The sequence below is a fragment of the Xyrauchen texanus genome, chromosome 37 (genome assembly GCF_025860055.1).
Source record: "Xyrauchen texanus isolate HMW12.3.18 chromosome 37, RBS_HiC_50CHRs, whole genome shotgun sequence".
NCBI lineage: Eukaryota > Metazoa > Chordata > Actinopteri > Cypriniformes > Catostomidae > Xyrauchen > Xyrauchen texanus.
In genome coordinates, this window is record NC_068312.1 from 29,999,826 (window position 1) to 30,026,740 (window position 26,915).

Genomic DNA, 26,915 nt, shown 5'->3' on the forward strand with positions numbered 1-26,915 from the left:
CACATGGACTGATGACTGGAAATTCTCTGTGAGGATTTTCTGGTAGAAAGCAGAATTCAGGTTTCCCTTCATTTTTGGAAGTCGCTCTGGCCCTGAAGCAGCAAAGCATCCCCACAACATCACACTTCCACCACCATGTTTGACCACAGGTATGATGTTCTTTTTGTGAAATTCTGAGTTTGATTTATGCCAGATATAACGGGACCCCTGTCTTCCAAACAGTTCCATTTTCGAATTCAGAAGAGCCTTAATGTTCTTCTGGTTTTGCAGTTGTTTTCGTCTCGCCACTCTTCCTTGGATGGCATATTTGGCCAGTGTCTTTCTGATAGTGGAGTCATGAACAGTGACCTTTATTAATGGCTTTTATAACTTCCTGGATGAGTCATCGCTGTGCATTTGGAGGAATTTTGTAAGGTCGGCCACTTCTAGGAAGGTTCACTACTGTGCCAAGTTTTCTCCATTTGGAGATACTGGCTCTCACTGTGGTTCTTTGGAGTCCCAAAGCCTTTGAAATATCTTTGTACCCCTTCCCAGACTGATGTATTTCAATCGCCTTTTTCCACATTATTTCTGGAATTTATTTCGACCTTGGCATAGTGTACTACTAGGTGATACCTTTTAGCAAACTCCTGCTGAAACAGTTCTATTTTATATTGAACAGGGCTGGGAGTTATCAGGCCTAGGTGTGTCTAGTCCAGCTGAACTCCATTATGAATGCAGTTCCATAGATTTGGAGATTAGTAACTAAGGGGAAAATACTTTTTCACAAAGGCCCAGTTGGTCATGGATAACTTATTGCTTCAATAAATAAAATTATTATTTAAAAACTGTATTTTGTGTTCACTCAGATCAGAGCATGTGAGCGAAGTGGAGCAGTGTGACACTCAGATTAATCCATTCCATGCACGTGCGCTCTGCTCAAGTACCGCTAACGGCCTAAGCGAACGCTCCGATCAAGTACCACTCATGCTCACGATAAAAAAGTTCACTCAAATCCCGCTCCAACATGAAATTTCTCTGTAGTAGGCTATAAAGTTTAGTTCTCTACAATTGATAACACGTGTGGTTGTGCAGAATCTCGCATTTCAAAAAAACAATATACATTACGATCTATTTATTATCGAATGTTAGTGTAGCCTACTAGCTTACCTTTAGCTACTATTGTCGCATAAAACATCCTCATGCTTTCTGGCAATGTGACACTTAAGATTCCAAAGGGAATCTTTGCTAACTCTCACAGCCTCTCCACTCCCTTCTACTTCCTTGTTCTTAGCTTTGCTTTTTACTTTGCATTTATGTATAAGGTTTGAAACCTTACTAAAACAATGTTTAAACTCCATAACCTCAGGCCTATTGCTTATTTTTCAGATTCCTAAGTCAGCATATCATGTGCATTCTAGGTTGAGAGAGCAGGCAATGAGCGGCCTAAGCGAACGGAATGGGATCTTCAAAAAGGTGCTCTTGGCTCAGGTGAAATTATCCATGCTCAGCTCCACTCACATGTTCTGACTTAGATTGCCTGTTTTAAGTGAGATTTTGTTTGAATTTTTTAAGCAATTTAATATGAGATATAAACAAAAACAGAAGAAATCAGGAGGGGAGTGGGGGCAAATACTTTTTCACAGCTCTGTAAGATTTTAAACTTTTTAAAGGGACGAGAAAACGGTTGTAAAAGATTGTGCAATCAGACTTCAATACTTAGAAATATGGTTTGTTCTAATTAAGTATTTTGCCCACCATTTAATTAATGCGTTAAGGCCCATTCACACCAAGAATGATAACGATAACTATAATGATATCTATATTAGCGTCCACACCAACAGAAGACAACTTTCTGTTTATTCTAAGTGCATGCTGCAGTTACATTCATGGTCAAGAAAATAAACGAATATGACCTGCTATTGCACTACGTCTCGCTAAGAATTCAAAAGAAAAACAGACTGATACAACTTCAAAGGAGACAAGACAATGTTGTCAACATTACCGCTGTACATCTGAGGTAACTGTATGCCACCAGTATGCGTTAGTTTTCATTATCTCATCTTCGTTAATACTGAAGAAGAAGAATGCAGAAGAAACAATACCTGTTCTTGAGCAGGAGTTTTCAATTTGTTTGTGTGTGTAATAAGTGGTGATCTGGTGCTGAAATTTGTTACTTTGAAGATTAATGCACATTGCGGCTCAAGCCCTTTAAAGTTGAATTTTGATTGGCTGTCAATGTTTTTATTGTTCATCAGCTGGAACAAAACACTCTTAAAGTGACTCTTGAAGAGAATTGTTCCTCAGTGTCGTTATCGTTATTGTTGTGGTGTGGACTCTGCAATTCTCTCAGAGTCAAAAAGATTTTTAAAACATATGGTTATAGATATCGTAGTTATCATTCTCGGTGCGACCAGACCTTTAGGCTGGTAAATCACATTTCTGCTCTTGTTAATGCATTCGCAGAATTGTCCATTTTCATACTCTGCCTATGTCATAATTTTGCATATTGTTAGGCAGTTTGTGGTAATATTAATACTATATGACTATATATTAATTACTATGTAATAATAATAATTTCAGGACTGATTTCACTGATATTTTCTTGCTTTTGTAATAAACAGTTTTGGTATGGTGTTGGGTTGCTACTTGATGTCCAATGTAAAAAAAAATGTCCTGAAACATAACCTGTCAGGAACACTGGTCTGGGTGAAACAACAGCGACATTAAATAGATCTCATTCTTGATTGTTCTTTTCATTTAGCCAGTTTTTATCTGAACATTTCACAGATTAATTTTAATGCATGTTTAAAATTTACATTCCAAATTCTTTGTAATTCTTTGTAAAGGTTTTCTTTGTAGGTTTGCACATTGTTCATTTTAACACTATGGGTAAAACTCTCCCAAAAGTGATGTGATCGCAAATATGGAATGTGATGAAAGCCCACATTAGCCGCTGAAATCTTTTCTGAGTTATTTAAGTCTCAATAAGAGACTCGTCTAATAAGCGCATGCTGTCTTCACCTGTCAGTGTGCTCTATCCCCCCTAGAGCTGGATGTTCAGTTACCTCAGTAACTCTCAAGGCATTTTCTCTAATCAGTTGGCAGAGTGAGACTCATTCAGTAATTACATTCGGAGGTTACATTTGTGTTCTAAATCTGTCAGAGCCGTTGAAAACGATTAAGTATCAGGATACTTTTTCAAATCGGAATGAAGAGCATAGCAAATAGATTACAGACTGCTGTTTACTCTTTTAACGATGCCATGTCGGAACTGCGGCGAGAGCATAAAGACTTACAAATGGTATCTGGCATCGGTTCTAATTAGAAGACTACAGCAAAGGCTACTGATACACTTGCCACTAATGTTATTTAGTGTTCTAAAAGGCTCAGGGCAATGCTATTGTCCTTTAATCTTAAATATAGTGCGGTAAATCCAATGGAAGGGAAATAAATCCTCATGAATCCTGTTTCGTGCGGTTGTATTTCTGTGTTAAGTCTGATTTTAAATAATGCATCATAGCATCATTGCCTGTCCTGTCTGGCTTCCCTTCACTGACCGCTTGTCCAATCCGTAAACCGATTAATATTTCTTGTGTCCTAGGTTATCTGATCTCATGTCAGTCATTTAGTGTATCTGTATTTCTACCACTGCTCAGACTGCAGAGTTGAGGAATGTGTTTTGGTCAGAGACATATAAAAAAGCTGGCACATCCTGTAAATGCAGCAAAAAATAAAAAGCAAAACAGAATTGTAGTGTATACCATATTGTAATATAAATTTTTTACATACAATAACTGCCACTAGAAAATTCAGCTCAAGTTGGTCCAAGTGTCTTGACTGATGTTTCATCAGCTGGAGAAATATCTTCCAACCATTCAGTAAGAGAAATCATGTGTTTTTATACAGAAACACAATACTGAATGTGATTAAAAAGAACTGTGTGGAAACATTTCAACTGAAAGTTACACAGTGAACCATGTTTAACAGGTTGAAGCTCTACGGCACCACCATCTGAGAGCTCATTGTAAAAGTATGCAGAGGCAGGCAGTTATAAGAATACTGCTGTTTTCCTGCAGTGGAACAGTGAGGGATGGATGCAGTGGTGACACTCACGCCCTCAGTGCCCCTGAGTCTACACAGCCAGAGGGGAATAACCTGAGCCTCTCTCTAGCACTCCCTCTCCTCTTACGAACTCTTTTCTTAACTTTTAGAAAAATCAAGTGGCCCACTTTGACACTCAGCTGTCATGTGTAGTCACGCTGTGTGGAGAGGGGTGCAAACTCTTCCACCCAGCCATCACACATCCTAGGGCACTTTTCCCACCCCTGCTGCCCAGATTACAGCATCTCGACAGCCTGTCTCATTTTCTTTTCTCTCTCTCTCTTTTTTCTCTGTTGTCCACCTGCGCCCTTATCCACCCCTTTTTAATATTCAGTCCAGCTTTAGCCTTATTAGCATTGATATGCAACCTTGGAGTCGGACAACAAAGGAGAAAGCCCTAAAGCAGAGTGGTAAGGCTGCTTGGAAGAGGGAGTGAAAATATGAGGAGAGGACATACGGAGGAAGGACATAGGTGAAGGAAGGAAAGGAGAGAAGGAGGAGGATAAGATGTGAGGTGAAAAAAGTAATGAGAAGAACAGAATCAGAGTGAAGGAAACAGCATAAGCTAGAGGTAGGCTGTGGCTACGTGGCTGTAGCTCTGTGTAATGGCCATTAGGAGAGTGTGAAACCGGGACGTCAGCACTGCGGAGGAGGAGAAATGTAGCGGCCAACGTGGAAGCTCTTTCCCCTTAACATTCTCCCTCCCGCACCTTATTTCCTCTGTCACTATAACCATCTCCTTCATACTTGTGGACAAGCCCCCTCACAGCCACTATCTGCCACGCGTAAACTGTATTTTTTCCTCACTCATGCGCACAAAGAAAAGAGAGGAAGGATGTAAGGCAAGGATTCACTGTTGGGAATCGCTCTCTTTTCAATTAGAATTTTGATTGCATGTTAAAGCCCACACACAAACAAACATTTGCCTGAAAAATGAATAATGCTGCCCACATTTGAATTCAAACAGCCACACTGCTCAGATAGGGGATTTGACAGTCACAGCAAGTTAGTACAAACATATATCTGTGCTGCCTCGACCATTCAAAATTATTTGTTGTGTCTTGCACCTTAATACAGGCCTTAGATTCTTTCATACCCAGCTCAGTTTGTATGCTTTGCCACATCCCTTACTCTCTCTCTCTTTGTGTTTCTCTCTTGGGGAGAGTTGGTTCCTGGCAGGCACAGTCTTCCTCTAGCCTGGTGACAGCCGGGGGAGATAGTCTCTGAACCCTTAGTCAACAATGGACACATACACTCGCACAACACACACACACAACACACGCACAGCATGCAAAGTGCAGCCTGCCCTGCCTCTATCACAGTAATAGTCAGTAAACACAGCCAGTGATCTCCAGACGTGCTTGAACACTAACTACACTATGCATGGAAACACACCTAATAGATACACTACCTAATAGATACACATACACAAGCATACACTCACACACACACACACACACACACACACACACACACACACACACACACACACACACACACACACACACACACAAGGTCACTCCCACTCGTTCTCATTTACAAACTTACACTCTGACATGTATGCTATTACAATGTTACACAACCCTCTACGTCCCTGCATCTTGACATTGAAATTTTAAATCGATTGTTTACTAAAATGTGAATTCATATTCATCATATGACACTTATGGCTCATGGTATCTTTTTGTCAGATCAAACCAGAACTGCAGGTGTTACAATGAGAGTGAAAATTAGAATGCAACCAAAAAAGGTGAGCATTTAGATTCCATACTGCCTCTACACCGTAAATAGGTTCTAAACCGCGGCATCTGAGAAACTGCTACACCTGTTCTTTCTTTCTTCTCTTCTCCACTCTGCTCTTCTCCTCACATCTGCCTTGTTCTCATACAATACTCCTCTCATCCTAAGATAAAGGGGAGGATTAGCATGCAGAATGGAAAAAAGAGGAGAAAGGAAGAGGCAGAGAGAAAGACAGAGACTCTAATGCTGCCACTGCAGCTGCAGGCTGAGAGACACAACAAGGGCAAACACACAATCGAACATACACACTCAAACATGCCTGAATGCACAAAAGCAAAGCAGCATCCTTACCATCTTAAACCCATTCCACTCCATTTGTAAGTGGGCGGGCAGAGTTCTTGCCTATAGCCGTATAAATATCTCCTCACTTGGAGATCTCTCTGTGTCTCTCCTCTCTCTCTCTCTATATGTGTCTCAGTGATGGTGAGGCAGCGTGCGGACAGCAGGAGAGAGAGTGGGCATTCCTCCTCCGAGTGAGGTTGCTTGTGAATGCATGGGCTTCGGCATGAGCTGAACGCTCCAGCTCCACACCCTGCCCTCTCCTCATTGGTGAGGTCAGAGCAGCCCCCTCCTCCTCAGCTTCCTCACTGGTTGCCTCAGCTGTCCGTCATCTGCTCTACTCTGGAAAATTAACACTTTCGCTCTGGCAGCCTTGCAGATGGAGGCACAGGCACTTTGGCTAACAGAAGCCCTTTCAGAACTAGCAAAGGCAATCAATCGCTACCGAGGTCTCAGCTTGAGTGCAGAGTGATTGCACCTACAGGCATTATGGTAATAGGGTGACAGCACAGCACTGCTAATTAAAGCAAGTTAAAAGTGTGCACTGCTTGCAGAATATGTGAAATCTTTTACATTCAATACATATACATGCAGTATAAATTTGAGAATCACAGGTTAATCATTACAAAACCTAAATATTAAATCTATTCCATTACTAGAGCCAACATATGTCTGTACATTTTTAGATAGATTTCTGTACATTAATGCATTACTATAAAAAAAAATGTTTACACCCAAGTATCCCAAGGATTAAGTGGGCAAAAGATCAGTTTAAGTAAAGCCATAAAGAGGGCTGATTCTTCAAGACACCAAATTTTGGGGCATTGGCTATTATGGGCGATTTAGCTATTTAAAACGTGTTAATTTAATGAAAATACTTTTTTATGTTATTTACAGAGTGCCAGGTTGAGGAATGCACAGGTTACCGATCTCACACACCTGCTCTTTGCATAATACATAACTACACACGCATTTACACACACCTTTACGCACAATGCGCGTCTCTAAAACATTCTCTAAATAATATAATTGTCATAATCCCCACTGTCGCTGTACGTGTGGTCAAGAACAATAAAAAAAGAGCGAAATTTGTGAAATGAGGTGTATTGCGTCGGATTAAGGCACTGTTCTAAAACTGCACGTAACAGTGTGTTTCGGTGATTTACATTGCAGTGTAATTCTCCTGTTTCAAATGAGAACACATTACTCACCATGACCATTCTCGTGTCCTTGGGTGAATGTAAGAAAGATAAGGCTCGTTCTTTTATTTAAATAAGACAGTTAGAAAATTAACGTCGCGCCTTTGAGCGGTTATGATGCGTGTCGTTCTCGGAAGTCTTGGAGGAGGTGTCGCGTGGACCCAAGGACAGTCGGGTGGAGAAGGATCTGCTGATAGATGGAGAGATGGAGTCAGAAACTTAAAGCTGCGGTCGGAAAGCGCCTGTTGTTTCGTCGGTTAATGAATCTGAGGGCAAAGCATCCAAAATAAAACAACAAAAACAAAAAAGACAGTCCCTCAATGACTTTGCGGTGCTAGTAGTGCGAGCATCCTTTTTTCCTCCACACCATTTATGGAGCGCAGTGTGATCTCATTGGCTGAGAGGGAAAAGACAGGGGTGGCGCGCGCTGCTCTTGAGAAGTCGGTTGGAGAGGGTGAGGCGGGAGTCTCGTGCCTTTCGGGAACGAGCGGACTCGCGCCGCAGCGGCTCTGATTGACAGCTAATTTGACCTTCGTTTGCGAGTGGGAGACAGGTGCACTTGAAACGCTTTAGCTTTTATAGTGTCAACGCATCTGTGATTATGGTTTAATGACTAGGGATTCGTTTACTGTTTTAATTTGTGTTTACATAAATTATTTAACTTTTAATTATGAAGAAATTATTTAAAGTAGTATTGTAGCCTTCCTAATTATCGAAGGAAATAACTGTACTCTTCATAGCTAGTTTGCAAACCTTACGGTTGACTGGGAATTATTTATTTATTTAAAGAAAGTAAGGAAGAAAACACCAGTCTGCAGTCTTCCAGTCTGCTCAAGTGAGAAGGACAGTCTTGTAAAAATAACCATTCAACCAATTCATTATTTCTTTTCTATCATTTATCATTTCAAAACATCATTGCCAACTCTTCCCACATTCTCTGCTGTTCGCATCTGCACGCGCACTGAATCAATAATTAAGCGCGAGACCAGTCACTCCCACCCCTGACAAAACTAATTTCACATCTCCACCGGTGAGGGCTGCCCGAGAGCGACTGCTCTCCGAATGAAGGGATTTCAGATCTTGTTTTATTTACCGAGATATGGAATTCATCACGGCAAAAACACATTTCCTGCTTGCAACCATTTACTTCACATATACAATCCTAATATTGCACATTCAATAGATCTTAGGGGAGTTTTGTGCAAATGCATTTCGCTCTCAGGTTTGTTGTGGGGAAATAATGGGGTGTCATTTTAATACGGTTTGGGTCTTTGTGCTGCTGAAGTGGCACAATAGAACAAATCACAAGACTGGAATGGGCTGAGCAACATGTTACAGCAGTGGTCTTATCGTCCCCTCTCCTGCACTTTCTCTTAAAACCACAGCAGAAGTCCCTCATGGTGCGCAACGGACTTGACAAGAAGCACTTATGGCATGAGAGTCCAGCGGAACTATAAAAAATGTAAGACATTTCTCACTGGATGGAAACGCCTCAATCTTAGGGACATGGTAATGGCAAGCTCGACCTGAGAAAAACCAAACTTTGTGTAATGTATTTTTATTTTCCTTTAAATGCATTTGATTAAAATGACACAACAAGAGATAAGACAAAATTCTATTTATCTTCTAGACAACCTAATTGAAGTCCCAAATTGGAATTAAACATTAAGAAACCACAGGACTGGACAAAGTTAAGCCTTGGTTAAAAAAATAATTGGGCCTGTATAAATATATATTTAGAAAATAATAAAATATTTGCATGGCAAAAATGGCATTATTAAAAACCACTGTGCCAACCAAATCCAAAACACACTATGACCTAGTTGTGTGTTGCCTCCCATTTTGCTAATTGGAAAGCATTACCTTTCATCTTCTTCACAACAAGACATTATTGCATGTCCTCCCACCAACAGAGAGCGAGTGAGATATAAAAAAACATGCCTGTCATTTCATTCATATGCAGGGTTGATTAAATTATACACAGGACCTCTCGTCACAGCACAGGCAAACTTTAGTCAGTCCATTAACCTCTGTGTGAGTTCACCAATCTGAAGTCTAGCAGCCACTGATGGGAGCCATCAGTGAGCTCTCCACATCCTCCAAACTTTGTGCGGCTGTTAACCCAATGCAGAACAATCCGCAATGCTCGCTACCATTATATATATACCACCGACCACTTCTCATTGTCACTTGGGCAGCAGGTGGAAATGTGTGCATTGAGTTTACAGATGCCTACTTTCACTTTCATACTGTGTGTATGCATAGAATAGAGATATATAGATGAAAAAAGGTGGGTGTGGGTCGGGGCAGCTATTTGGTAGGTCAGTAGGTATTCTCTTTCTCTACTTCATCTCACACACATATCTTTCAGAGATGTTTGTTTGTGTGTGAGAGAGAAAGAGAAAAATATTAATGTGGGTAGTCAATGTCAAGATCTGTATTCTCATATGGATGTAAACAAAGTGCTGAGTGCCTCGGTGCAGATGTATTTTACATGTTTGTTTTCAGTGAAGAGGATTTATGGCATATAGATAGTCCGTCTGAACATTGTTTTCTTTGTTATTCTCTTTTTATGTGTGTGTCTTTTTCTGACAGTAATGGCTGAGCAGATCAGCTCCTGTCAGTAGCAAGTGACACATGACAATAAATAGCAGAAAATAAACTAGACTAGATAGATACATTTTGACAAGACAAACTTTGATGTTGGCTTTATAGTGATAGATAGATAGATAGATAGATAGATAGATAGATAGATAGATAGATAGATAGATAGATAGATAGATAGATAGATAGATAGATAGATAGATAGATAGATAGATAGATAGATAATTAAAGATGAGGGAGAGAGAGCAATGTCGTAATTACCGTTATTCAAGATTCCTACTTGGAAAAAGTGTTCACGTCTTTGTAGAACTCGTAATTACAATTGTAAACTTAGGAATTCTATGAAAGCTTCAACTTGACAGTTGTGGCATCAGGTAAAAATATCCAAAATGGCAGCAACCTCAACTGTTGAAGGGAATTAACATGTCGTTTTTGTTTCAAAAGCCATTTTATTGTGCCATTGATGACAGCATTTTTTGTTATGTTTTGTTCTGAAGTATTTTGCAAGATAGTGGTGAAACATATAGTGGTGAATTAACACATTTATGTAGTGGTAAACATTTAGCTGTTGTCAACAACAAAGTGTTTTAACGTTGTATTGCCATAGAAACAAATAACTTACTAGGTCTGAGGACACGAATAGCTCCGAGTAGAATCTACGAGTAGCCATCTCGTAATTACAGGAATTCCGACATGACATGAATGCACCAAAAGGCTGTGTGTGTATTTGTTTAAATGGAATTTTTTTGACAGATGTTGGAAGATTCTGTCAGTTTAAGTCTATGGGATTTTTCAGGGTTTTATTGTCTGCTTTGCAAAAACTGTAATTCCAGTTCAGTTAGAAAAGTCACAGCAACCTGAATTAGAACAGTCTAGAGGCCTATGTCGAGTTTGGAAAATCTAGGAGGCATTAAAGTTGATAAATTTGGTCTTGGTTTAGAGATTTTGGAAAAACCCTAAAACATGTCTGTAGAGTAGCAGTAGACCTATGTTAGCTTTGTCAAAATAGCATAATTAGAATGCAGTGACATCGCTTTTGTATTTAACCTTATGGTCAACAGTCAAAGAAATAACAAATCATAAACAACAATGATTCTTATGATAACAATGACACAATTTCTCTCTTTTTGCCTCTCTTCCTATCTCTGTCTCGGAAATCTTTACAGAGGACGAAATGTCAACTGCTGGTCTTTGTAACAGCTGATGCTGCAAAGAGAATTCCGAGAGGGGAACTTCTTCTGGAAGGTTCAGTTTGAATTTCCCTGTTTTCAGTATTTCACAGATCACTAAACATAAGCATTCTTTTTTTCTGTAGGGAAATAATGTACTATGTGTGTGCTATAATTTCCTTGCTGCCATGTTATTTTAAAAATGAGCTAGTATTATCAAATGTAAATGTTTTTATTTTGATTAGTAATGCTACTTATTAAAAACAATAAACATTACAAAAGTTTTATAATACTAGGGTATTTTGAAAATAACATGACAAATAGTAGATTATAGCACAATATTACATAAACAGCATTTGGGTTGTTGACATGACATAATGTCAAGCAGTGACCAGAGGGCTATTTAAGTGAACTGAAAACGTCATAGTTACTATTTTAACCTCCATTCCCGTCAAGGCAAAATGGAGACGTGGAAGTACTCGTGCTTCAGGTCTACCGCCGTGAACCAATCTAGCTGTCGAACGCAGGTAAGAATCTGTTTCTGCGTGAGTATTTTGAATGGGAGTCTGTGTAAGGCATTGTTGAGAACTCGCAATTTTTGGAGAACTCCAAAAATTGGTCGCAACCCAGCGTTTTTTTTTTGTGGTTACGATGAAGTAAGGGCTGTAGAAACCCTTCTCCAGCTCGGCTGGAGGGACGGGCTCTATCGCATCCTTGAGGAGCAGGGTCGTGATCTCTGCTCGTAAGGTGCAGGCTTTCTCACCATGCACGGAAGTGGAGCGAACATCGCTGAAACGAGGCGGGAGCCGGGCGAATTGAATTGCGTAGCCGAGTCGGATGGTCCTGGCCAGCCAGCGCAACGGATTGGGAAGTGAAAGCCACGCATCCAAGCTCCACGCGAGGGGCACTAAAGGGACGATCGCTTTTGACGTACCGGTTGGAGCTTCGTGCTGGTGGGGAGCAGGTAATAGCGCGTCGGGAGGCAGAAGAGCGTCCCGAGGCTTGGGTGCTGAGAAAAGACTCAAAGCACTTTCCTTTGCTATGCGCAACTGGCAGGGGGTGGATTAGAGACTGAGGAAAAGGTCCTAGAAAGGTGTCTTCGGAACTCATCAGCGCTGGCCTGCCGGGGCTGGGCAGTGGCAGTGCCGGAGGCGAGGGAATTGCGTCCGGGGAGCCGGGACTGTAGCGTTTTGGGGCCGGGGTGCCGTGAGAACGGCGCACCGGCTGGATTACCCATGGAGTGAGGAAATCACTTTTTTATTGAGAATGTGGTTACCACAGCCCGAAGGCGGTTTGGCAAATGAAAGTAATGCAAACAAGGATTCTCCTCCTGGCCCGAAGTGGCAGCCCAGTCAAGTCTTCTGCGTCAGACGCCTGGACGCTCTCCGATGCAGCGGCGATGTCATCATCCAAGTCCAGGGTTTCAAGGGAGAATGCTGGCTGGCAGTGAGGCGAGCCGCACTCATCCCGAGCTCGGAAGCAAGCGAGCGTGTCGGGGGCGGGTGGTTCGTGGGGATTTACCCGGTGAAACCGAGCCCATAGTTATCCCCATATCGCCTTCATCACCAGCCGGGTCGTCCTCAATCCCGTGGGAAGGAGGAGCGACGCAGGGGGGTGGCTGAAGTGGCATTTACCTTGAGGAAGGAGAGCTGCGACTGCAACGCTGCCATGGTCATGTTCTCGCAATGAGTACATGAGCTATCTACGAACGCCGCTTCAGTGTGATCATCGGCCTTGGAGAGAAATCGACCGCATCCATGAACAACAGGAAAGGCATCTTGAAAAAGACGCATCCTGAAAAGGACGTTCAACGCCGCTGTGTGTTGCTCTTTTGTGAGTGGAAAACTCAAAATTTTTTAGAGAAATCAAACTCTTAGGAGGAGAACGCTCTTTTAACAGTGAAAAGCGCTGTCGAAGCGCCCAGGGGCGTAGACTGCACAGCGTGCAGAGAGAGAGAGAACGCCAGCTGGAAATGCACCGTAGATCCGACAGCAATGCTTCTCGCTGACAGAGGTGAATGAAACAGTGGTGAACTTCATATTGCTTGTTGCACAACCGTTCGGCTCCAAAAAAAAACTGGTACTCGTTGCCCCGCTTCCCTTATACCATTTGTCCGAGGCGGGGCATGAAAATTCTGTCTGCCAACTTGACATTGGCCTTTTCTCAGGTTCAGAGGTATGTTTGGCATCCCAGGAAGACCCCTTGTGTCAATTCATTCGACTCAACGTCGAGTGAGTGATAGAAGGGGAACAAAAATTTGTTAGGTAACTAAAAGTGGGAAAAAAATACAATTTCCCTTCTACATAATTTTAAGCTAAAATCATGATGTTCATGATCATGTTGTTTGTCTGCCAATTTGCAGTATATTTGTATATCTGATATAGCTAAGATATGTCTGTATTAAGAGTGTTTTAAATTACGGCCGTATACAACATGCAGTAGACATGCAGGCTAAGGGAACATGTCCAGTATGACTCAGAGGCTGCGTGTGACCCTCTCTCTCTGTGTTCACTCCTGGGCTGGGTGGGGACAGATGGAGGGAGGGGTCTCAGGGATTAGACTGGCATGAGATCATGAGTTTGTCTAAGAATACATGGAGGTTTTGAGTGGGAGGATGTGACCTCAGAGATCTTTACTATTGAAGAAAACTGTTTGTATGTGTGTGTCTATACGCATAAATGACTTTAATTTAGTCATCGTGCATTGGATAAGCCTCATGGAAAACAGCAGTTAAATGCAGTCAGTCTAAGATATCATTATTTTATATCAGATGCTGTAATTTATCCTTCAACCCACATACATTGTATGTCAGCCATTTTGCCAAATGCACTTTTAATGCAGGTATTGTTGAGCTAAAGGATGGCTGTTCTGACCACCGGTGGAGGGGTTTTATAACAGGCCAGCTAATGTAAATCACATAATTTATCAGCTGTCAAAAAGCCATTAAAAGTGAAGCAGCATGTGAATTGAGTAACGAGCTAAAAGCAACTGGGCTAATTGATTTATTTTCATTCTGTAAATGGTCTTTTACATTATATTCTCAGCAAACTAATTGACAATGACAATGAATTTGCTCCTTTTTCTATCTCAGATGCATTCGGTATAGTTAAAGTGGATTTTATTTTTTCATTGAGTGTCATCTTAGGATGAAATGTAATATATTTATTGAGAACAAGTAATTTTCTTGGAAATGAAAATGTTTATACATCTATTACAAATCAGTCAGTCTTTTCATTTTAGAATTTCTGTTCTCTTTTTGTAGGCCTAGTTTGGACATGTGTATGATTTTGATGCAGTCAGAGATTCGGTCAAAGCCTTGCTAGCTGAGCATGTAAAATGTCACTTTAGTTATTGTTCACTCAAACACTCAGTACAGCAACCTCTCTCTCTCTCTTTCTCTCTCTGCCTGTGCTCCTTTGTTTCTGGAGTACCTCTGATCCTCTGCGGCCGCTTAGCTCCAATTAGAGCATCCCACCAGTCTGGCCTCTAACACAAATACACAAACACAAATAAACACACACACACACACAGACACACACGCGCACAAATGCTTAGCCCCGGCCTCCTATCACACTGCCTCATTTCAGTCCTCAATCTGGCTAATTACTCTGAACCTTGCATGCCCCATTTGTCCCTGCTTCCAAATGCACACACACCACCTGACTCATTCAGTTGGCCATAACCACAAATCCAAGGGCTCTTGTTTGTCAGATATTTCAAACCTACACTCTACTTGGATGAGTGTGTTACCCATGCTCCATCAGTGTCCCATCAATGACATCCATTTCCACCATATGCATTTTACACATTCACTCCTTTTTCGAGTATGATTACCAAGCATCTATTCTGAGCGTAACATGTTAAAACCTGCAATAGACATGGTGATAATTATTTCAAAATCCTCCAGCAAGATGGAACATTTATTTTGTCTCAATTTTCACCCTGAATAATAACAGCTTTATTTAAAGACACTAAAGTGTAGATCCCCTGCAAGCTGTCAGCTCGAGTGTGTTAAAAACTACACACCTTGTTTGCAGCTTAGCTTTAAAAATTTAGAAATTTCTCAAAGTGAAGGCACTTTACTTTGTCCATTTCTTTACATATTCAGTAGTAGATTATAAAAAGTAACATTCTTAAAAGAATAGTTCCCCAAAATGAAAATTCTCTCTATCATTTACTCACCCTCATGCCATCCCAGATGTGTATGACTTTCTTTCTTCTGCTGAACACAAATTAAGATTTTTAGAAGAATAGCTCTGTTGATCCTCAAAATGCAGAACTCAGAAGGTCCAAAAAGGACATAAAAGCAGAATAAAAGTAATCCATACAACTCCAGTGTTTAAATCCATATCTTCTGAAGCAATATGATAGGTGTGGGTGAGAAACTAATCAATATTTAAACGGAACGTGGAAGTGAAAGTGTAGATTTTCAGTAAAAATAGCTGAAACATTGATCTGCTTCACACTTATCATATAGCTTACAAATATATGGATTTAACCACTGTAGACTTATGGATTGCTTTTATGTTGCTTTTATGTCCCTTTTGGACCTTCAAAGACCTGTTCACCATTCATTTGCATTGTAAGAACCTTCAGGTACAGAGCTGAAATATTATTTTAAAAATCTTTGTTTGTGTTCATCAGAAGAAAGAAAATGAGGGTAATTAAAGATTTTGGGTGAACTTTCCCTTTAAATACAAACAAATACTGCATACTAATGATAAAACCTTTTTTCTTTTTCTTTTTTCGTTTGAATAATTTTTTATGTGAAAATGAATTAATAAGTTATAAACCTATAACTTTCCTATGTAAGGGATTTACACTACCGGTCAAAGGTTTTGAAACACTTACTCATTCTTTATTATAATTTCTTTTTTTTTTTCTTCACATTTTAAAATAATAGTAAAGTCATCAAATCTATGGAATAACATATTGGAACTATGGGAATTATGTTGTGACTAAACAAAATCCAAAATAAATCCAAGTTTTTTTATTTTATAAAATTTTCATTTAATAATTAAATCAATGAATATGGAGGCACAATTATATTTTTGTCTACAAAACTAATTTCAAACATTTAAGCATACGCATTCAGATCAAAAGATTTTTAAGATCATGAGAAACATTTCAGTCAAGCGTTTCAAAACTTATTTATTTTTATGGATGTATGTGTGTATTTTAGAAGTTAAAAAAAGCCGAAATATTTAGTAAAACAGAACCCTGAAATTTCCAAAATACTGTTACTGTTTAATTTCTATCTGTTGAAGGAGATTTTTACCCCTTTCATGTCAAAATCTTTTTCTTGTTTCCTGTTTTTTTGACATTTCCAGATTGTCACTATTCTCATTCGCCTTGGGAGTAAGAGGTGAATTTCCTCCCTCTGAAGCAAATATCTTTCTCTGTCAGGGGACATGAGTATCACCCAGTCCAATTCCTGTTCCTGTCACCTTCTCAAAGGAGAACGTCGACACCACATCAACTCTTTTTGGCGGCTTCACCACTAGACAGCACTGCATGTGTCAGGCTACTGAGCTCAGGCTCGGCTCACCCAGATGGAGCTTGCATGTTCAAATATGCAAAAACCTGTTGGAAAACAAGGGCTGTTCTTCATAGTCGAGCAACTAGTGGATAAGGATTCAGGAAATGTTGTGATTTATCTGGCTAAATAAAAATTTGATCATCTATGCCATTAGTTCACATTTTGTTCTGAGACTAAAACATGTTTTAAAACTGAAGTTTGCCATTTTTTCAAACTTTGTAAACTAACTGTAAGTAAAGGGGTAAGCTATTTGTAGATTTAACACTGAGGCTCTGTGGCACTTTAAAAACATTGCTCTGTTTGTTTGAGTATCCTGACCATCCCGGCACAGCAACATTGCCTCAACCAATGGTTTGGGATGGTGGGACTATTGTTTTTTATTTCAATGGCTCATCATTATTTTTGCAATTCCATTTGTGATGCTAGTGGTGTAGAAATTACATACTTTTCTATAACAATAATTACAAAATAAGAGTAAGAGTCACTGTAGTTTGACATTTAAATTTAGAATGTAAATATAATAAAAAATATCACTAATACTACTGAATAATTATTTTGCAGTTTTGAAGGCAATTAGAAATAAGTGTATACTTCTTTTTCATTATGGAAAGCCTCATTATTTGTGGGGAAAATTAGATAGATGATTGTGGCACTGGTAAATCCATGAGATCTCGAACCCGGTTGGAGGCTGTTATAATGGCCTGCTTTAAACAAAGGTGACATTGAGCGAGACACTCCAATCCTTTCTGATCATTAACATCACTGACGATTCTCTCCATCTAATTTGCATGGTACAGGGCCGTTGATGGTTTGCTAAAGGGGGATGGAGCAATGGTGGATATCGAGTTGTGTGACCATTGGCTGAAGGGTGGCCTTTGCTGTATTTGATCACAGTTGGAGCTCTCGAGCACGATGAGGAGGACCGCTGTGGTCCATCTGGCCTGGTCTTTAATCAGTGCTTCCCTTTAGAGAGGGGGCAAAAATACACTGTGCTGACCAGGCCAGTCTTTGCTTAGAGGAGCCACAGGGTGAATACAGCTTATGCATTAGATTACTCATTCTTCAGCAACAATGAATATCTTCAATTAGTCAATGGTGAATTTGAAAAGTTGAGTATTTTAGTGCCCGATAATTTATGCTTAAAAAGGGATAGTTCACCCAGAAATAAAAAATCAAGGGGGGCCTGGGTAGCTCAGCGAGTAAAGACACTGACTACCACCCCTGGAGTCGCAAGTTTGAATCCAGGGTGTGCTGAGTGACTCCAGGCAGGTCTCCTAAGCAACCAAATTGGCCCAGTTTCTAGGGAGGATAGAGTCACATGGGGTAACCTCCTTGTGTTCACTATAATAGGGTTCGCTCTCGGTGGGGCGTGTGGTGAGTTGTGCGTGGATGCTGCAAAGAAGAGCTTGAAGCCTCCACATGTGCTATGTCTCCCCGGTAACATGCTCAACAAGTGAAAAGATGCATGGATTGACTGCCTCAGACACGGCAACTAAGATTCGTCCTCCGCCACCCAGATTGAGGCCAGTCACTACGAGGACTTAGAGCGCAAAATCGGGCATTCCAAATTGGGGAAAAAAGAAATGAAAAATCTGTTATCATATTCTCACCCTTATTGTTGTTTTAAACCTGTATGACTCTCTTTTTTCCTTGGAACACAAAAGGAGATGCTAGACAGAATGTTAGGGGCTGACAACTTCAGTCACCATTCACATAGTATATGGTGACCGAGGCTGTCGGTCCTTAACATTCTGCCTAGCATCTCCTTTTGGTTCCAAGGAAAAACAATAGGGTGATAAAATTATCACAATTTTATTTTTGCAAAAATAATTCCCTTTAAGTTAAAAATGCAAGTAAAATAGTTGCCATGAATCTGATATTCACATGACAAATAGCATATCATCTAGTGTTTTTATGTTGCACCAACAGTATTTGATTCAGAGCAACTACAATGAGTAATTTGAAAAAGTAAGTCATTTTTGCCTCATTGTTATTATACATACAACTCATATCTCTAGGGTTAAATTGAACAGAAATGTGCCATCGATCTCTCTGTTCTCCCACCTATCTTTCCTTGTTTGTAGATACTCTATCACCTTGTCTTTCTGAGCCCTGGGATAAGCAACGTCAGTATTTCTGCACCACTCGCCCCCCAATCCTTGCTGTCTTTCTCTTAGAATTCACAGTGCCTTTCTTCGCCAGTGCAGGAGAGAGCAAGCGAGAGAAAGAGGGAGGAAAGTATGCAGAAAGAGAAAAAGATACAAGAGCCGCTAGCTGTAGCAGGAAGGGATGCCTTCAGAAGCAATTAGCATATGTAACTTCTCTTTTCCCGCTCTGCCTGAAATGGGGTTATTTCAGCTAGTTGTATTGATGTTTTTGAACAGGCTCCATGGCAGAGCATTTAATGCTGAACACTGCTGTTAGAGAGAATGCATTATTAATGCGAGGGTAAACTAACGGGGACCAGCGGCTCCTCTGGGCTATGAAGAGGAGGTTGGCGTCTCGAAGGAAGCAACACCACGCCTCAAAGGTCTTCCTCAGTAATGCACACATGCCAGGCATCTATCATTTATTCATGACAGTCAGGCGTCTCCAACTCCCCCGAACAATTAACAAATCAATGAAATATATGGGTTCAGAAACTATCAATTCGGGGAAGCAGCGCCGTTCGTCAACGTGTCAGCATTTGGGCACAGGCTATCATTCAGGCAGAGAGCACATTTATCACTTTAGAAACAGCCTGCGTGTCACCGCAACGCGGCCAATCCTACTATAAAATGGCTGGCCAATTCTGATGGATGATTGAACTTTAATAACAACCAGTCTGTGTGTGACTGCTTTTCGTAATGTATTTAACACATAATCCAACATATTCGATAATGTGTCTCACAGATATAGTTTCTTTTCCTGATATGGCAGTATGTTTGAGTTGGATTTGATGTATAATCTCATCACTGAGTGGTCATTGTGTTAATTTTCCAGTGTGAAGAGGAGTCACAGTGTGAATTGAGCAAAATTATAGCAGCCAGTGTAATTCATAAACCAATGAAGCCTTTAAAGTTCTGTTTGGGCTGTAAAAAAAACATGCTTGCAAAGTATAAGTAAGGAAAAGAGGAAAAGGGAGTGAAATTGATGAATAACTGCTGCTGCTGCCTTTTACACTACAGTGCCTTTGCCATTCCTGTTGAATTAAGAAAACCATTCATTACAGTACTTAAGCAAACTGGAGTAAACCAGACAAGGGAGCTGTTATGCACTTAACACACATTCCAGTGTAAGCATTCAATGGTTCTCTTTTAAAATCACTCCATCATCATTTCTGAAATACTCATAAATGTGGCCAGGTGATCTGAATCATTAAAATATCTATTTCTTTTTCTGGAAGTGTAAAAAAAAACATGAACTATTTCTGCATTTGAAAAACCTAAAAGAGTTTTAGTTTGCATTGTCAGTAACAATGCTGCCTCAGCTATGGAAATTACTCTTCCTTTGTAATTTCACCTTTTCTGTTTCTTTCTTTTATTTTGAATCTTTTTATGGCTTTACTCAAATAGTCTCACTTGAAACACAAAGCTAAATCCAGTGTTTTGATGTTAATTTTCCCTGCAGAAATCACATTCCTAAACTCTAGATGAACACTAGACCTTTATTCTGTACGTGAGCATGTTTTTCTTTGGGGACCATCATCACCCCCTGCTGCTGAAATCACAGGCTTTTTACTTCCAGGTCATGGTGCCTGTATCACTCATGCTGACCCTTCTCTCCACTCACTCTTTTTTAGCTTTCTTTTCAAAGAAAAAAAGGGGAGAGCTCTTGCAAGACCTCCAATCTGCCTCTCACTTTATCAACACATATTTTCTCCTGTGTTTAACTAGTAAGGGAGCTAGGGTAAATTTATGCTGTTTATTTGCATTTTCATTGTTAGGTAAGTTAGTTCTGACTTCCCACTAGTAATTGTACTTTTGTTTGTTGTTTTGGCCTTGTCCCCTCCTGGAGCCTTTGATACTTCCTTTTTCTTTTTCTTGAACTAAGTAAAAGTATTATTTGATTTTAAAAGTTGACTTATTTTTGAATGCTGGGATGGGAGAAGGGATCTCCAACCTTTTTGTTACTCCTTCCCACCCTATACTGGGGCGGGACTTAGCAATTGGAACAACTGTGTAATCATCAAAAAGTATGACAGTGAGAAGAACATCAGATTCCTTCTATAATGTCTTAAGGCTCAGCGTTTCAGTAGTGACTGCAGTCCCTGACGTGTGAGTATTCCACTGCATAGACATAGGGGCCAGATGTCACCCATCCTCCCAGGTGAGGGGAGCTCTGGTGGGGCTACGACTCAACTGAGGCAGGCTGCCCTGGTTCTCACTCTGCCTGGCTGGAGACACCTGCTCCTCGCCTCAATGATGACGGCCCCCCAACGGAGCTTTTTCATCTATTCTCACTCTCTTTTTCATGCACCATGTCCTGAAGCATTGAGGGTGTGCAAAAGTGAGTACCTGTGTTTGGTGGTGTGTATGGCTGTTGTGTGTTGTATATTGAGTGTGACAGTGAGAACACACCATACCATACCATAGACCTAGAACTATTTTTTTTATTAAGCTGATAACTAAAGAAAAACAAAAACTGTTATTTATCTAATTTATGAATTGTTTTTCCTAATGAAGGCATTTCCAAATGTCCCCAAAAGGAGGCTTTGTCATATTTAGCTAACTTCTGGGGACAATTTTGTCACCAAATTATTGCTAAGGATTTATGTGAACACACAAATGCACCCTTGTAATTACAGTTTAAACTCAGGCTTGCATGCTTATAAAACTATCCATAACTAAATGTAGTTGTCAAATTTTTATTATTTTCATTTTATTACATTTCTTTCCTAATGAGCTCTCTCATTCTTACTCCCAGCTTAACATGCTAATGCCTGAAGATGAAAAACTGCAAGTGTTTATGGCTTTGAAGCCAGATGTTGCAAAGGATGTCTGAGGACCTCTGTGTATTTTAGCATGGGTTGCCCCAATAGTTAGACTCAGCAGAAGGCTATGACTGCATTGTTTAATAGACAAAAAATAAATAAATAACAAAACAAATAAAGTGCACCTTCCTGATGTTCCATATTTACATTTTTCTTCTAGAATAGAATAGAACAGAACACAATTGAATAGAGCAGAATTTAATAGAATAAGATAATATTCTGTAATAGACTCTTTATTTGGCTTTAAATCTCCAGCATTTTTGCAGTGTCCTGTGATGTGACATGCTATAATTTATCTAAAGCTATTTTAAGGAAAGTTTATTTTTCATCATGCCATTTTATGAACTAATATAACTTTTAAAAATGCATTTTTCACATTGCAGTACCATTTCAAATGAACCAAAAAGGCAAAAAAAAGCTAATAAAAAATTATGAAAACTGGTAAAAATGGCTACAGGACCTAAGATATAAAAGTTTGGTTTTCTTGGTTTTAAATGAACTACCCATTTATAGTCACACAACAGGGACTGTCGGATATATCTTTCTAAAGAACACAATGGCGATACCATCTACACCACTCTTGCTGAAAAGAGTTTGATTGATTGATTGATTGATTGATCAGACTTGTCTCTGATGATGCTACATATATTGTGCTATTAGGACACAAAAATTCAAACTGTAATTCCAGATTCTAAATTTTATTATACAAAAGACATTTTTATTTCATATTTCATCATATTACTTTGAAGAGACAATCACTCCTTTTATTGTCCACCTTCAAGCTATTTTAAATAACTAAATAAAACAAATTTGGCTTGCTTATTTAAAAAAAAAAAATTGGAATGTGTCCTATTGGCATCTATTGACAATAAATATGAGCTCAGTCCATCACCATAATGCTCTGACAGTATAGGGATGCAGTCCTGTGCAACATTTGTCTCATGCATGTTCATTCAAAACAGGTGGTCCTTTATCACTAGTTTACATTATAGGATTCTCTGTTTCTGGACTTGTTTCATTTACTCATGCGCACACACGTTTTTGAGCAGTGCAAGATAGCTAATTCGTTCATGGATGCCCCTACGTGCGTGTGTGTTGTGACTGCTGAGTGACCTACAGGTTAAATAGCTCGTTCTCGCCGCCTTTCTTCCAAATAGCAAAGCACCCTGACAAAAGCGGCAGCCTCTAGGCAACAGATGAAAAGGCTGTAGGGCTTTGGGCTCCAGATTTCTCTCTGTGATGGCTGTATCATTTTCACACTTGCACAGAATTACAGACTGTCCTTGACTGAAGCATTGCAAATTAAATCAGGACAGAATATTGATGGAATCTGCTTGAAATTCTCAGCATGGTGAATAAAACGGTAGTGTCATATTTGGTTTAACGCAGCACCTTTTGTACCAAGCTAAATATACACAGAAGCAAAAAGGTATTGATGTTGGTATTCTTGAGGTGAACGCTAATAACTCTGCGAGGGAGAGATGGCCTACTATTAGGAGAAAAGGGTTTTTATATCTGAACAGGAAGTTGATCCACTGCAATCTACTGCTATTGTGTTGTGAGATGGGAATCTTTTTACAGTTGATGAGTCTGCTTCACTTGCTGCTCGACTGCTCTTGTGGAGGTTACACACACACACACACACACATGCTACGGCTTTGTACGGGGGTAGAATGCCGCACCTGTTCTCAGTACAGTTAGGCTGGGGTTGAGCAGCACAAATGAGCTAATTTCCAGGGCTACATTGAACAGAGTACACTGCAGTGACAGCAGGAGGAGCCTTTCGAGCCAGCAGATGGGCAGAGCTAATCTTTGTTGTGAAATAGAGATGACCCTGCCTATCTCTCGTACTGCCAACAGACATTTGCCAATCGCTCTTCAATTCCCTTTCCTCTCCCCCTCATCACGGTTTGTTTCTCAGCTCCCTCGAACGAACTGAGGAGCTAATGTAACCTTCAAAATATCGCTGAAAATGAAGTTAGAATCTGAGCTTGCAGCTGTTTGAAAAAGAGAAGCTATACGTTGATTGCTGGAGTGTTTGTATATTAGCACATCATCTCCAATTAGAAACTGAATTTTTTAATCTAGCACATCTGCATGTGTTTGGATTAATGTCCGTTATCCTACCAAGTCAGATGTATTTTCAATGGAACGTGCTTGTGCTTTTGTGCTATTTCAGAGTCTTTCATCATTTGTGCTGAATGTTAAAAACAATTCTATAATTGGGAATCAGACCATATCATGCTTAGCGCAGTCTCCAGTGGCAATGTGTCATGCTTAATTAAAAAAAAAAAAAAACATACACTGCAGTTATTATCCATGATTAGAAATAATTTCAATATATTTGGGATGTTTGAGAATTGAGAGTCCTTGGCAAGAGCTGGGATACCTAAATAATAAAAAACAAAAACAAGAATAATAACAATAATAATTTACAAATTGTTTTATAGCGCATTGATAAGCTTTAGCAAATACAATTTTTGTTAGTGATCCATTGCTTCAATGAAAACACTCTACTTTTAATATAATTTCATGTTTGTTTCATGTTTCATGCATGGCTCTACCACTCAGAGTGTTTTTATTGCTTCATTGATTCACATATTCATAAAATGCAATCATCATTTAGATTTATTAATTCTATACATGCTGTGCGTACAGATATATAATTCAGAAAGCTCCACCCAAATGGAATGTTCTAGTCATTTTCCTCTGCATGATATCAGGGAGAATACTAATAAACACTTGCAATGAAATAGAAAGGAGAATGAAATATCCCTCATACATTGCATACACAGCCAGTGATTTAATGTATGCAAATTATCTGGCTTCAGTTAATGAAGGCACCATTAATCACTGTAACGATGGTCTGGTGTAACCTTGTTAATTACAATCTAAAACACAAGCTGTGTATTTGCGGATAATCGTGAGAGGAAAATGATTTTTAAGAGTAGAAACAGTCCAGAAGAGATGCTAAATCATTGCAACCAGTGTTACGATGGATTGGCTCTTCTTTCAGGAACAAGAAAATGTTTTCCTGTCCCCAATGAAAGCACAATTTATTATCCAAATGTAGCGTCAATGTATGTATGAAGTGTACACGTAGTGTATAATGTACAATGACTGCTGTCATTTTGTGAAATTAAGATGTAACATTAATCATTTCAAAATTTTATTCTAATAATTTCTGTTTTTAAAATGGCTGTGACAGATGTGCAAAAGTAGAATCACTTAAAAACAACATGGTTAGTTAAAAGTCTATTGGTACTTTTTGGGACAGAATAGAAGCTCCACTTCTTGTCAAACTATATTTATCTTGAAATTTTAGCTACGTAAATTGAGTTCTACCAATTTGGACAATTAAAAACAGAGGAAAAACAGAACATGACTAGTGCCAAGTACATTTTGACATCACACATTTTTTATTTGATATTAATTGTCACATGGACCCTACACTTTCCCTGGCCAAATAGTGATTGTTTAATAACACTATCAGAGTTGTAACTACTTGTAACCATATTGCTGTTCTAATGAAAATATAGTGGTTGTGACTCTACATGCCTTGTTTCTTTTTATACATTTTCTCAAAGCTGGAGAATCAATGGGATGAATAATCGAAATGTTTCAAAATCCCTGAGCCGCAGAAGATTTTAAGGAAAGTCTGTGTACGCACCTCAAAAAGTTGTGAAGAAGGGTTTAAATATCTGCTGCCTCTGCCTAAGAACACCCAGCTGTATGCGATCGCAGTGTGTGTATGTATACTTGCGTTACGTGTGTGTACTGGCAGAGGAGCTCCAGTACTGTCAGTATGAGTCTGATTTGTGTGAGAATGTGATGCGGCTCCAGGCAGGCAGGCTGATCCTGTTTTGTGGAGACGAGGAACGAGAGCCCATCACAGATTAGACACCCACAGTTTCATGTCGATTTAATGCACCAAGTCAGGGATTTATTCTTAACCAACCCCCCTCCCCTCAAGATTGTAGTGTATAAGATCAGAAATGACTGAATGAAGACGAAAGGATAAATATCTTGAGTGAAAACATTGTATAGGGAATAATTTACCAATCTATCTACTCTACACAATCCTGTTTAGAGGATTAAAGGATATAATATAGTACATAACATACTCAGTTATAGACACCTATCAGTGGAGGAATAAAATAGCTTCATTTTGATGTCCTTCAAAAATATTCAACAATAGTGCCACACAAGGATGATTTTGTTACTGATTGTGTATTATAAGAATCACAATCTACATTAGAGCATGATAACGCCTTTTACAGTTCCAAACACTTTTATGCTATAATGGTGCAGCAGACCAAGACAATATATTTAGAAAGTTGTGTAAAATTCCAAACACAATAATACATGCACATTGTATTATTATGAACCCTTTGCTTCCCAACTTTAGAATTCTGGAGTGACTTTTATGCATACATATGACACGCACACACATACACATGCAGCACTTTCAATTTCAGGCATCAGTACACAAGGAGCCGCACAATCACATTCCGAGCAGGAATACACAAATGATGTACTTACACAACCTGCTTTCACTCTCTCAATCTCTTTCTCTTTCTCTCTGGCTAACTGATAGAAAGATCTAGCCAGAGTAGTCAGCCGTATTATCCCACAATGAAGCATGAAAACATTGGCTAATTCAACCCTAAGGGCTAAACACATTTACCTAAATTAAGTTGCTATTCTTATTCTACTGTGCTAATTCTTCTTGTATTTTTTCTCTTTCATTTGTCTAATAGATCTGTCTATCTTCTTACCCCCAGTGCCCTGTCCCACAGTTGGCTGGATGGATCTTGGGGGAAAAGCAGCGAGCCCATGCCTGGGAAGGAACCTTCCGCCTGGGCTACTGCCGAGTTCTGTAAGCATCTTACCATCATCTTCAGACACTGCTCGCAAGGTGCACGTTTAAAAGGAAAAAGGGAGAAAAGTAGAAGAGAGGAGAAGAACAGAATGCTAGCCAAGGTGGTAAAAGATATTTATAGTCTAAAGACAAGCAAGAGGAGGAAGGAAAGAGAAACCTGGACTGCCACAGTGATAGAGAGCCGTGTACTACTGAGATCACACACACACACACACACACACACACACACACACACACACACACACACACACACACACACACACACACACACACACGTTGGTGTGGCTATCCTTACGAGGACTCTCTATAGACAATTATTTTTATATTGTACGAACTATAGATTATATCCCCTAACCCTAAACCTAACTTTCTGCATTTTTACAAGGAT

General features: G+C 39.7%; 1 protein-coding gene across 2 annotated transcripts in view; it reads right to left on the reverse strand.

Moving 5' to 3' along the window:
• LOC127630877 (ELAV-like protein 4) overlaps positions 1 to 26,915 on the reverse strand; it is a 102,023-nt gene extending 75,108 nt beyond the window's left edge. The window contains exon 1 of one of the 2 annotated variants that reach the window (XM_052108722.1): positions 26,424 to 26,915. In XM_052108722.1, the coding sequence (XP_051964682.1) occupies positions 26,424 to 26,543 (120 nt within the window). In that variant the 5' untranslated portion in view covers positions 26,544 to 26,915. The remainder of the gene's footprint in view (positions 1 to 26,423) is intronic. The other variant, XM_052108721.1, reaches the window with a different exon arrangement.